We start from the raw sequence: 13909 nt of genomic DNA, 5'->3' as shown, positions 1-13909 counted from the left end.
CAGTGACAAACTGGCAGCTTGCTTAATATCCTATAAATGACTTTTAAATGTTCCAGTAATATTGAAGAGTTTGAAATTTATCTCTTTATGTTGAAGTAAACCATAGTAAATAAATATTACACTTTGATTTTCAACTTTAAAAGATTGCCCTGAGAAATTTCTTCTCTTTTCCAATCTTTATTAAAGAAAGCAACAGAATCACAATATTAAAAGTATGCATACCCATAGGCTGGACAATTAAGCGTTCAGAAATGGCTTTGCTTGTGTTGATGGTAAAGTAGTAATCTATTAAAAGATTAGTTTTGTCCCTTCCAAATATGTCTGGTTTATAATCATAGCAGTAGCTTGCTTGATTATGCTTCATAAATTAGAAGTTTTAACTTTTAGGATTTTACTGATAGCAAATGTTTGTGAGAGAATGTGATTGTGGCTAAGCTTGAGTGAAAATTATGTTGCTGCACCTGCTGAGGCTGCTTGGATATTATGTATATGCATTAGGAGGCTGAGCAGGCAGCAGCTGAAGAGGAGGCCAGGGCAGAGAAGGCGCGCTTGGAAGCCGAAGTTCGCAGGCAAGAACAGCTTCTCATGGGCAACACGCAGGTGACTTATTTACATCAATAATCATTTTTTCCTTCATTCTCGTAACATTTATATAGGAAATATTTATTTCAATGTTGTTACTGTTTTTAAACTATTTCATTTTTCCTTATTTCCATTCCTCACTGGGCTATTTTCCCTGTTGGAGCCCCTGGGCTTATAGCATCCTGCTTTTCCAACTAGGGTTGTAGCTTGGTGAGTAATAGTTATAATAAATAATAATAATGATAATCTGAACATCACGTTTTTCATGTGGAAAGGCATGAGGAACCTTGATTTTGACAGTTCCATTTAATTATCCAAACTTATGAAAATTAATGATCTGGTGTTGGTAAGGACTCAAACTTTTGAGAGGGCTCGATATAACATACTGTGCTAATAAAAATTAAATAAGCCAATATACTTCTTAACTTTGCTTATGCAGTAACAAAACTAAAGTTGAAAAGGTTTTGAGTAAGTAATACGTGCTAAGACCATCCTTGATTCATGTAAAATGACTAATCACTTGCCATGCTTGTAAAGAAGGCTGCTTGCCAACACCAGGACCTTCTGGGCATAGATATTAGCTAATGCTCCTAGTATGTCAGCAGTGCTGCTTGTTTATTTCATTGCATTATGATTTTCTTTTATTATAAGACTGTTGGGATTTGTGTTCACATTCATATAAAAAAATTAAAGAGCCACTTCTTTGATCATTTATGTTCCAAAATCAAATTTATAAAATTGTAATACTGTTTTAAGGTATGGCTATTTGTAGGGAACATTTGAAAAGAAAGTAAAAAAAAAAATGCGTGTATCAGATTGTAAGTGATTATGGTACAGTAGTTAGTAACTAGTAAGTAGAATTAACTATAAGCTAATAGTTTATTCCTAGGTTAATAATTAAGTTTTAATGTCCATGTTCATGCAAATTACAAACCTCTATCTTTTTCAATTGCTTAAATGGTATTTCCAAACGTTTATACTATTTACTAATCAGCTGCTCTAAATTATAAAAGCTTAGATTAGACGGTAGGGAACGTGCCCAAACACTCTTGAGCCTTGACAGGTTTGTATATTTTACAAGTGGACTTGTATAAGTTCTCATTTTTTTTCAGTCATTATTTTGCTTGAGTGTTGTATTGTTATACATATCTTGCCTTTAGCTCTGTATAACATTATCGTGTTCTGGCCAATACTGTCGTGTTGGTGTATCAAGTTTTAGCAGATTAAAATTTTGGTGTACAGTTTTGCTTAGCGTGTACACGTTAATTGTTTTAATACAACTCCAGACACATCTTTTGCCTTCAGCCATGAGAAGAGCAATTGTTCATGTATATGCCTATACTTACTGATAGGCACCAGCTGCTTTTCTTAAAGTTTCCATGTCTGTAATGATGTCAACACAGCTCAACCAAAGCCTAAATTTCATAACCTTCATCCAGCCCAGCTTTTGAGTTTACATCTTTAAATAGTTTTTAGGCTGTCTGTATAACTTAGATATTGTAAATTTATTAATTTCCTACCATGGCCCCATTTTCTTTTTGAATAGGCTTTTGCTTGAAAAAAGTATTTAGTGCAACTTTATTACCTATAAGACAAAGTGAAGTTACTCGGGGCTTCATGTGTTGGTCCATTTTGTATTTGCTGATAATTCTCCCTTTTCTATTATTTGTCATAAATTAAGGAGTTTTGGGTATTATTTTGTACTTTTTCTACTCTTAAATTTTGAGCAAATCTTGTCCAGTTAACACCTCAGGTAGGTCTTTTCGTACACAACCACAGGTTTGTTGTGTGCGTAGTGTTGGTACTGAGGTTTTTAAGCTTGAATTTTAGCTTTGGATATTCTAAATGTGCAGTATGAGTAAACCTTAAAAGTTCTTATTGGTTTCTGCCTTGAAAGGTCCATCTTTGCAAAGTGTAGGGTATTTTTTAGCTTGTTAGTCTTATATGATCATAAGAAATAATGATGATTATCTGCCAATTGAGAATTCATTCAGTACAAAACACTATTTTTCAATATTAATCTTACCCGATAATCATGTAGCTGTCAACTCCGTTGCCCGACAGAATTCTACGGAAGGGATACGCCAGCGATCGCTATACAAGAGGGGGGTGTACTCACAAGCGCCACCTGTGGCCAGGTACTGCAGTACTTCTTGTTGACACCACCTCAATTTTTCCTCTGTCGTGCTTCCGGCAAGACGTTCATGGATACGCTTATAATTTTGGAGTTTTTTGCTCACGATTTGGTGATGTATTTGCTCTAGAGTTTAGCTTTCGCTATTCAGGAAGTTTTATCATTAGCTTAGCTAGCTTTTGGAATTAATTTGATTAATTATGGTGACGAAGAGAGTATGAACTCTCTTTCACTTTTAAATGGCCGACCCTTCCCTTAGCGGAAGTGTTGGTGTCTAAGAGAGTATAGACTCTCTTTCTTAATTTTGCTTAACAAAAGTTATAGATTTTTTTTTTTTTTTTTATATCTCCGCCTTTTATAGGCCTCTTCGTTTAACTTCCTTTTATTATAAACTTATTAAAATTAATTTTTATATTTGTTTATATTCGACCTTTCCTAATAGTAGGCGGTCTTTTCTTGGTATCGAAGTTAATTAACATTGAGCCCGTCATTTCGGTTTTACCTGTTAACATATTATGCTCTTTTAATGTTTTTGAAAGAATTTCTTTGATAGTCTCGTACTGTTTTCAAAGTTGAACTAACGTTTTGTATTGTCTCTGCAGTTGTTGACGTTCAGAACGTTCAACTTGCGCTCTATCGTTACGATAGAGAGAGAATTTTCACGGTGTCACGTTGCAGTAAGAGTAACCGTTTCTAGCGTTTTGTTCATTCTTTCTTAGCTTAATGGTTTTAATTCTAATAAAGGAACTTTTTATTTGGGAAATATTTCAGTTTTTTTTTTTCCTTTAACAATAATATGTTTTAACGATATATGATTGGGCTCTTCTCTCAGGTTCTAAGTCAAGAGAGAGAGAGAGAGAGAGAGATAGAGACGGAGGGAGAGAGAGCTGGATAAACGTTTCGTTCAAGCGAGTAACGTTGTTATCGTTTTTGCTCTTCTCCCTAGTCTCTTTAGGGGAAGAAGGTAAACGTTTCTAGAGTTTTATTCTTGTTCTCAAGCTTTATGCGGTGAGAGATTTTAAACGTTGTTTATTTGATCTAGTGTTTAGTCTCTTTCCAGCCACTGAATTATTTATCTTTCATTAGATTTTTCTGTTACATTGTAATTCTGTTTTCGCAATTACTAACTTTTAAGGAAGGATAGAATTGCGTGTTTCAGGTACAAACCACTTAAAGTTTCGAGTTCAGTGAAATAAGTGCAAACAGAAAATCAAAAGTGATAAGTGATTAGCGCAAAGTGTGTCAGTGTTGTGCGTGAGGGTACTTCTGTGCGTGCCAGTCGTCCTCCCAGTCCGGGACCTCTTGCAAGCTCCCAAGCCCAGGGGAGAAGCAATGTCGAAGGGCAAAAGGGTTCGGCAGGCCTTGATCGGCGCACAGAAGTATCCTCGGTGGTTGCGGGCGTGTCTTACAGAGACCGTCACTCCCACCCGCAGACGATTGAGCCCTTATTTTGCTCGTCTGCAGAAGAAATTTCGGGGAGAAAACGCTGGACTCAGGTCTCAAGACCTCTTAAACGTAAAGTCCAGACCTCTAGAGTTCAACAACCCGGATGCAGTCATTGGGTTAGCTCTGACTCTCCGCAGTCATCAGGTGACTGCACACCTCCTAAGAGAGGTAAGGCGATGCCTCAACAGACCTCATCTTCTGTTAAGGCTTTGCCTCAACAGACCTTATCGTCTGTTGATTCCAAGATGACTTTGCTGCAGTCCATGCAGTCGCAGCTTGCGGTCTTAATGCGTGAGTTTCAGACTGAGAAGGTTACACCTTCTCCTGCGAACGCTCCGCCTCACCGCAGTCCAGTCTGCCAGGCGTACGAAGTTGAGGTTCCTCAAGCTACCTTACCGCGTTCGGAGTTGCCAGTTACCAGCGTTGTGCAGCAACCTCAACCTTCCTTAAGGCAACCTCAACAATGGGAGCAGGAGTCTTATGCCTTGAGGCAAGATTTTCTTGCAGTTAGACCATCTTCGAGGCAACAACCTCTTGAGGTACGACAACCTCTACCATCCTTGAGGCAGCCACCTCAGCTCTCGCAGCTGCTACCTCAACTTTCCTCAAGGCGAGAGCCTCACTCTTGAGGCTAGCTCCTCAGGAACCTCAACTCGTGAGACAGGAACTGCGTTCTGCGCAGCCGCTACCTCAACTCTCGCAGCTCACACCTCAAGAACCTCAACTCGTGAGTCAAGAGCCTCTCTCTGCGCAGCCACCTCAACCCTTGAGGCAAGCGCAACTCTTGAGGCAGGAACCTCATGCTATGAGTCAGCCACCTCAACGCATGCATCTGCCACTTTCTCCTCAACTTCAGCCTCTTCCCATTCAACTTTGAAATAACAAATGGCAATAATAACACCTCATTACTTTCATAACTTGCATTTGTAATCATATACATGTATGCCTACACAAACATTATGATAATGGAGGTTATTCGTATTACTTAAATAAAAAAATATATATGTATTCCTTGCAATATATTTTTAACAAAATCGCAAAATATGGCAAAAATATCTTCAAAACAAAAATGAATCATGAGTTATGAATGTAATGTAAATATTATGTTGATATTAAAACCCCATACAAGCATGCATGAAGTAATGCAGTGTTGCCAACAGGGCGAGTTTCCCTTTCCTGAGGTGAAGTAGATTATAGTACGTATATTTAGTGCAGCTTAATTCTACGATTAGCCGGCTATCAAATTCATCAACTAAACAGTCTAATCAATTCCCTCGGCACGTGCACTTTCAATAGACAGTAATGCGATATTACTCAATCTAGCACTGGTCATGGAATTTCTGAGAAATGTTACACGCCATGCAACATGCTCTGCTTACCTTACAGCATGCTCTACATACAGCATGCTCTGCATACAGCATGCTCTGCATACAGCATGCTCTGCATACCTTACCGCACACATCTTTGGTTGTTGCCAACTCACTAGACGGTCAAGCAGTTTCATAACGTTGCCTTCTAGTCTGCTGCTTTTGCACCAGTGAAACCCTCACTGAGAGAACTTAGCTTTTCTCGGATATGGTCCCTGTAGATGAGAAAGTGCTTTTCTCCCTCCTTCTGATATTCCCTTGAGGACTCTGTCATTTGGAGAGGAGCCTTTAGCTGCGTAGCCCCCTATGGACTTTTATTTAAGCATAACATGCTTCCAGGGAAGGTAATGGTTCCACTTCAGTCGCTAACCCCGTCTGTTACCACACCTGCTCCCATAGACCTTGAGCTGTGTTGCATGACATGCAGTCCAAGCTTAGTCCTTGTTAGAGGATTTTTTGTTTACGGAGTCAGTGTGTCACTGGGAAGACGTTCAACAACCAGCAGAAGTGACTTGTTGTGACGCAGTGCGGCAACCTCAGCAACCCGATAAGGAGTTGTCTGTACGACCCAGACAGTCTAGACAGCTTCGGGTTGTCACTGTACTTCCTCGCTTCCCCATGGTTGACAGTTCACAGACTGTGCAGCAGTACCATGATCTTGTGTCCGGCTCCGTCAGACGACTGGCTTTTAAGAGCTCCCACAAGTCGTCGCTGTCTGGAGATTCTCAGATGGACTATGGATCTGACCAAGGAACTGGGCCTCCTGGTCAATTTTGAGGAGTCTCAGCTCGTCCCATCCCAGACCATTGTCTACCTGGGTATGGATCTTCAGAGTCGAGCTTTTCGGGCTTTTCCGTCGGCCCCAAGGATCTTCCAAGCCCTAGAATGCATCCAGAGCATGCTGAGAAGGAACCGATGCTCAGTCAGGTAGTGGATGAGTGTTAACAGGGACACTTTCATCGCTGGCCCTGTTCATCGTGTTAGGGAGACTCCACGTCCCCCCCCCTTCAGTATCATCTAGCTGCTCACTGGATAAAGGACATGACGCTAGAGACGGTCTCAGTTCCTGTTTCCGAAGAGAGGAGGTCTTCTCTCGCGTGGTGTAAGAACAGCTTTCTTCTCAAGGAAGTCTACCTTTGGCTGTTCAGAAACCCGACCGCCGTCTCCTCTCGGACGCATCAGACACGGGCTGGGGTGCGACTTTGGACGGACAGGAATGCTCGGGAACATGGAATCAGGAGCAAAGGACACTTCACATCAATTGCAAGGAGTTGTTGGCGGTTCTTCTGGCCTTGATAAACTTCAAGTCCCTCCAGCTTAACAAGGTGGTGGAGGTGGACGCTGACAACATCACAGCCCTGGCTTACATCTTCAAGCAGGGAGGGACTCTTTCGTGGAAGTTGTTCTAGATCGCAAGGGACCTCCTCATCTGGTCAAAAGATCGAAAGCTCACGCTGGTAACGAGGTTCATTCAGGGCGGTATGAATGTCATGGCAGATCACCTCAGACGGAAGGGTCAGGTCATCCCCACAGAGTGGACCCTTCACAAGAATGTTTGCAGCAGACTTTGGGCCCTGTGGGGTCAGCTAACCATAGATCTGTTCGCTACCTCGATAACCTAGAGACTCCTGTTGTATTGTTCTCCGATTCCAGACCCAGCAGCAGTTCACGTGGATGCTTTTCTGCTGGATTGGTCCCATCTCGACCTGTATGCATTCCCGCCGTTCAAGATTGTCAACAGGGTACTTCAGAAGTTCTCCTCTCGCAAAGGGACACGGCTGACGTTGGTTGGCTCCGCTCTGGCCCGCGAGAGAATGGTTCATAGAGGTACTGCAATGGCTGGTCGACATTCCCAGGACTCTTCCTCTAGGAGTGAACCTTCTACGTCAACCTCACGTAAAGAAGGTACACCCAAACCTCCACGCTCTTCGTCTGACTGCCTTCAGACTTTCGAAAGACTCTCAAGAGCTAGGGGCTTTTCGAAGGAGGCAGCCAGAGCGATTGCCAGAGCAAGGAGAACATCCACTCTCAGAATCTATCAGTCTCAAGGGGAAGTCTTCCGTAGCTGGTACAAGACCAATGCAGTTTCCTCAACCAGTACCACTGTAACCCAGATTGCTGACTTCCTGTTACATCTAAGGAAAGTAAGATCCCTTTCAGCTCCTACTCTCAAGGGTTACAGAAGTATGTTGGCAGCGGTTTTCCGCCACAGAGGCTTGGATCTTTCCACCAACAAAGATCTACAGGACCTCCCTAGGTCTTTTGAGACCTCAAAGGAACGTCGATTGTCCACTCCAAGCTGGAATCTAGACGTGGTCCTAAGGTTCCTTATGTCATCAAGATTTGAACCTCTCCAATCAGCCTCTTTTTAGGACCTCACATTAAAAACTCTTTTCCTCGTGTGCTTGACAACAGCTAAAAGAGTAAGTGAGATCCACGCCTTCAGCAGGATCATTGTTTTCACATCTGAAACGGCTACATGTTCCTTGCAGCTCGGTTTTTGCTAAACGAGCTTCCTTCACGTCCTTGGCCTAAGTCGTTCGAGATCCCAAGCCTGTCCAACTTGGTGGGGAATGAACTGGAGAGAGTACTTTGCCCAGTTAGAGCTCTTAGGTACTATCTAAAAAGGTCTTAACCTTTACGAGGACAATCAGAAGCCTTATGGTGTGCTATCAAGAAACCTTCTTTTCCAAGGTCTAAGAACTCAGTTTCTTACTATTCAGGCTTCTGATTAGGGAAGCACATTCTCATCTGAAGGAAGAAGACCTTGCTTTGCTGAAGGTAAGGACACATGAAGTGGAAGCTGTGGCTACTTCAGTGGCCTTCAAACAGAACCGTTCTCTGCAGAGTGTTATGGATGCAACCTATTGGAGAAGCAAGTCAGTGTTCGCATCATTCTATCTCAAAGATGTCCAGTCTCTTTACGAGTACTGCTACACCCTGGGACCATTCGTAGCAACGAATGCAGTAGTAGGCGAGGGCTCAGCCACTACATTCCCATAATCCCATAACCTTTTAACCTTTCTCTTGAATACTTTTTATGGGTTGTACGGTCGGCTAAGAAGCCTTCCACATCCTGGTTGATTTGGCGGGTGGTCAATTCTTTCTTGAGAAGCGCCTAGGTTAAAGGTTGTGATGAGGTCCTTTAGTATGGGTTGCAGCCCTTGATACTTCAGCACCTTAGAGTTGTTCAGCCTCCTAAGAGGAACGCTGCGCTCAGTAAGGAAGACGAACTTATTAAAGGCAGAGTAATGGCTCAAGTCGACTTCCTTACCAGGTACTTATAATTTCATTGTTATTTTGAATAACTGATAATATGAAATACGGGATACTTAGCTTCTTGATATACATGTACACTGGTTTTCACCCACCTCCCTGGGTGTGAATCAGCTACATGATTATCGGGTAAGATTAATATTGAAAAATGTTATTTTCATTAGTAAAATAAATTTTTGAATATACTTACCCGATAATCATGATTTAATTGACCCACCCTTCGTCCCCATAGAACCAGTGGACCGAGGAAAAATTGAGGTGGTGTCAACAAGAAGTACTGCAGTACCTGGCCACAGGTGGCGCTTGTGAGTACACCCCCCTCTTGTATAGCGATCGCTGGCGTATCCCTTCCGTAGAATTCTGTCGGGCAACGGAGTTGACAGCTACATGATTATCGGGTAAGTATATTCAAAAATTTATTTTACTAATGAAAATAACATTTTTGCTGGTCAAGTGTATTAATAATCACCATCAACGTTGCATCAGACATGAAATGACTTCTCTGTCCTCTTTTATCCTCTAGAAGGACTGTGACATCTAATCCCATAAAGGGTAAAGACGATGAAAAAAACATGGTGATCTTACAACTAGTAATATTACATCAGTCAAAGAAAAACACCTGAAGATCTCAGGAATTTTTTTCAATTTTCTTTTTACCTGAATAAGTTTCAGGGTATTAGTATTTCATGTAAGAACTGGCAAGTTTTCCATGAGTTTTGAGATATTGGTACAAGCCTCATATTTCATGGTCAAGAGAGTAATTTTCCCATCCCCTCCAAATAGTTAGCATTAATAGTCTGCAGTTTGATTCTACAAATGACCCGATAAAGTCTGATTTATATAAAATCATCTCTTCACTTGCTTTTTCGGCAATCTATTTCTTTAGTCTAACAAGGCATTCAGGCATATGCCAAAGTGAGAAGTTTGTATTTATAAAACATAGAATATTTTTATTACCATTTTATAGATCTATTGACTTTATTCTTTAAGCAAAGAATTAACATCTACTTATTGGAGGAGAACCTTCTTTTTTTTCAGACCTACCTATTCCTTGTAATTATCATTTTTCATTTAGACAGCAGAGTTCCAGATGCTTTTAGTCCTTATCAGATTGAGAAAAAAAAATGGCAGTTGGCCGATAGTTTTGTGTGCCTATTCTTTGCTTGATTGGTCAGTTGTTGGAGATAGTGGGACTGAGAGGAGGAACTCAACATTACTGTACTGTATAATTTAAAGGAAGGTCCTTCACATCACTGTATTAATGAGGAAAGGACTTGTATTACTGTATGATTTACAGGAAAGGACTTGCATTACTCAACAATATGACTGAGAGGAAAGGACTAGCATTACTGTATCCAATTAGAGGAAAGGACTCCCATTATTGTATTAATGAAAGGAAAGGACACACAATACCGTATGATTGAATTGAAAGGACTACCGTTGCTGTGTGATTTTTAGGAAAGGACTTTGATTATACTATGATTGAGAGGAAGTGACTGGTGTTACTGTATGATTGATAGGAGAGGATTTAATGTGCATGATGGAGAGGAAAGGACTTTCATTACTGTATAATTTAAAGGGAAGAACTCTCATTACTGTAGGATTAAATAGAAAGGACTTGCAATACTGTATGATTTAGAGGAAAAGACTTACATTATTGTATGATTCAGGTGACGGTAAGACGTTTGTGTATTTTGAGTAAGGTTCCACAGTTCCTTTTTGGAGATGTATACAATATAACAATCCCCTCCAACTTGGGTGTATTCCTGCTCTTTCCAATATACCTTCCAACCTATCCAATCCTTCTTAGGCCTTCTCATTCCCTGGTTTCCAATACCTCTCGAGTTATGAAATTTTCATTAACTTATTATCATCAATTCATTTGACATTACCAAACTGTATCCTACTCAAATCTTTTTATCATATCTTCTGCAAATCTTCATGTATATAATTATTTATTATTCTTACTCCATGTACTTCATAAGCAGTTCATCTCAACAGCTCCAACCTTTTTCCTTTCATTCACATTTAATATTCAAACCTCCTTTTCATAAAAGAAGAGTTGTTCAACAATTCTTTCATGCCTTGAGTATATCCAAGCACCAAGTAATATCTGTACGAGTACAGGCAGGACCATATTCAATTGGTCATCTGTGTTTTCCACTAATTTACTTACACTACCGAAACACACAGAGTTTGCGACTGTTTAAAAGGAAATCATAAATGCGTACATGTTGCACTAATTCTCTACTGTCTTGGTTGACATAAAGATGTGAAACTTCCAGTTGGATTTTGACATCCAAACATGTTACTTTCAGTAAGTGAAATAGGCATATTAACCTCACAAACACTGTGATTAGACCCATCATATTCTTTACCCCTAATCTTTGACAAGTTTTCTATCTCACTCTCTCTTTCATCATTTCTCTTTTCCTTCTTATTCTTTACCCTTAAGTTTTGATAAGTTTCCTTTCTCACTGTCATTAGCTTTCTAACTACCAAGACATACACCGTTAGGTCTGGTGCCTCAAAAAAACAACAACAGGGTAATGGAAGAGAAGTCACAGTTGCCAATTTCTGCAAATGAAGACAAAATTATGGGAACAGACAAATACATATAAAATTAAACTTTTACAAAACTAAAGAAAATCTATGACTACATTATTACAAGATCTGCTCAATCTACATTTGCTTTATATACCTCAACCTTACATCTGTTCTCCCTTCTAGCAATACAACCCCTTCCAACTTTACTTCATAGTCCAGCTGTCAAGTTTTTTAATGGCTTCCTATACCCCACCTCTGTTATATAGCCCAAATTCATAAATCCAGGCTGATCAAGCTTGTAAGCATACAATACTACTGCCACACTTTTTTTTTTCATCATTAACATATACTAAAAGGTTTGGGACTTCTGACAAACATAAGTAAAGGGTTTATATGAAAAATTTTGTTTTATAATTTGATGAATAGGATTCATACTCTAAATACCTATTTTTGTGTTCTAAAAGTGTTAACCCCCTTCAAAATGGGTGTTGTTGATGTGTAGTTAAATGTATTTTTTTATGATTTTGAATATCCCTAATGGTCATTGAAAAAGTGGTCTACTGTATACAGTAAGGAAGGTGTTTTTATCCTGTATGTGCAGTCAATAAAGAGGAAACATTGTCCATATTGTTTATATAAGATATGTAAGAGCTTACTGAGATTTTTCTCGGTTGTTAGTAACATAAACGATAATGTTTTAGCTTGCTCAGAAGTTTTCACTCAAAATTTTTTTTTTTTTTCTTTCTTTTTTTTTTTTTTTTTTTTTTTTTTTTTTTTTTTTTTTTTTGCAATTATTAGTGGTAATTCAGACCAGTATTTTGTATAACAAAAGTAGATTATATTGAGAGATGTATAAAGAGTGAAGAGTTTAGATAATTGATAGTTCAAATTTACCAGAAGTGCAGACCACAGTTTCATCTCATTACAGTATTGGACTTGAGAGTAATATGAGTTAATAGCAACTGTGAGTTTTTTTTTTTTTTTTTTTTTTTTTTTTTTTTTTTTTTTTTTTTTTTTTTTTTTTTTAATAGAAGGCTGCCTTCAACTGCATTTTATGTTAGTGGAACTGTGTATACTCCTCATGATCATTTGGTTGTCAAGTAATTGAAGTGCAGTAGGCATCTTATGCCGATGATCAGGAGTAAAATCGGAGATTGGTAAGCTACACTTCAGAGATTTCAGTCTTGTCACCAAAGGAAGCCTTTTAAATTTTTTTTGGAAATAGCATTCAGACCTTCCTAAATCACTCAGGCCATCCAGTGCCAGTTGAAGTAGGTCTGAAGAGACTGATTATAACATTATTATTATTTTCACTACTATACTATTCACCCCTTTTAATCCCACTCCCTCAGCAAAAACATTCACTCAAGAAGCAGACCCTTTTTTGGAACATTTTACTTAACGTGTCTTTGTGAGAAAGCTATCAGTTAGAAATTTATAACTTTAAATGACATAAAGCTGAAGAAATTTCCTTTCCATTGGTATGTAAAACATATTTTTATTTTAAATTTCCATGTGCCTAAATACAGTAACAAAAGATAAAAACTGGAATTACATGACAAACTTCGTCCAATGCCATGACTCAATACATCCAATGACACTGAGGGTTGATTATGGTCATTATTAAAGGTCATCCCACCCCAAAGCTGAAAAACCAAAATTCAACCAGCCCAATGACCCCAATAGAGAAAATAGCCAAGTATAGTACAGGACAAATATCAGCAGTATTATTATTATTATTATTATTACTTACTAAGCTACAACCCTAGTTGGAAAAGCAGTATGCTATAAGCCCAGGGGCTCCAACAGGGAAAATAGCTCAGTGAGGAAAGGAAAAAAGGAAAATAAAATATTCCAAGAAGAGTAACAACAATAAATATCTCCTATATAAACTATAAAAACTTTAACAAAACAAGAGGAAGAATAATCATACCTGAAAGGTTAGAATTGTCCTAACAGTAACTTTCAGTCCTTGACTGATAGGTCCCTCTATACAAAGGCCCTTTTGTTGGAAGAGGTGTTAATAATAAACCTCACTGGGAATGCCCTTTTTGAACCCTATTAATTAAAGATAATTCAGTAGGATATATATGTATACTTGGATGAGAATATTCCTACGGACAGACTAACCGTAGTGATTTCCAAGAGGAGAAATAAGAAGAATAGTTTGTTAATGACAATTGTAAATTATTAAGGTTGAAAGAACCATAGAAATCTCCCATTTTTTATGGAATGAAAGACAGGGGACACCTGTCTTCATCTTGAAGTGGCTTTGCCAGTTGGATCTGTTAAGGGAACTCAAGACTAATAGGTATCCTCCCACCTGCAATTTCTGTGAATATGAAAATCTGGCTATAAACTGTGAAACTTTAAATGATGAAATTTAAATTGAATAATGTTTTGCTTTGCAGCTGTTTGCACATAAAGAAATTACAAATGCAAATTAAAAAAAAAAATGCAATAGAAATTCTTAAATGAATTTTCTAGCTTTGTGGAAGTAACGAAATCAGCCGATTGAACAAGAAGTATTTTTGTTGAATGTGTATATACAGTACCG

The 13909-nt window shown here is 38.9% G+C and overlaps 1 protein-coding gene across 6 annotated transcripts in view; it reads left to right on the top strand.

Annotated features, from left to right (window-relative positions):
- The window catches only part of LOC137642399 (src substrate protein p85-like), an 86248-nt gene that overhangs the window by 62532 nt on the left and 9807 nt on the right, over positions 1-13909 (top strand). For 5 of the 6 annotated variants that reach the window (XM_068374925.1, XM_068374928.1, XM_068374926.1 and 2 more), the window contains one exon: positions 499-600. The exons of the other annotated variant lie outside the window; for it this stretch is intronic. In XM_068374925.1, the coding sequence (XP_068231026.1) occupies positions 499-600 (102 nt within the window). The remainder of the gene's footprint in view (positions 1-498; positions 601-13909) is intronic. 6 annotated transcript variants of the gene reach the window in all.

Source organism: Palaemon carinicauda, chromosome 6, assembly GCF_036898095.1.
Source record: "Palaemon carinicauda isolate YSFRI2023 chromosome 6, ASM3689809v2, whole genome shotgun sequence".
NCBI lineage: Eukaryota > Metazoa > Arthropoda > Malacostraca > Decapoda > Palaemonidae > Palaemon > Palaemon carinicauda.
Note: the sequence above shows the minus strand (reverse complement) of the source record. Positions and strands in the feature narration are given on the sequence as shown.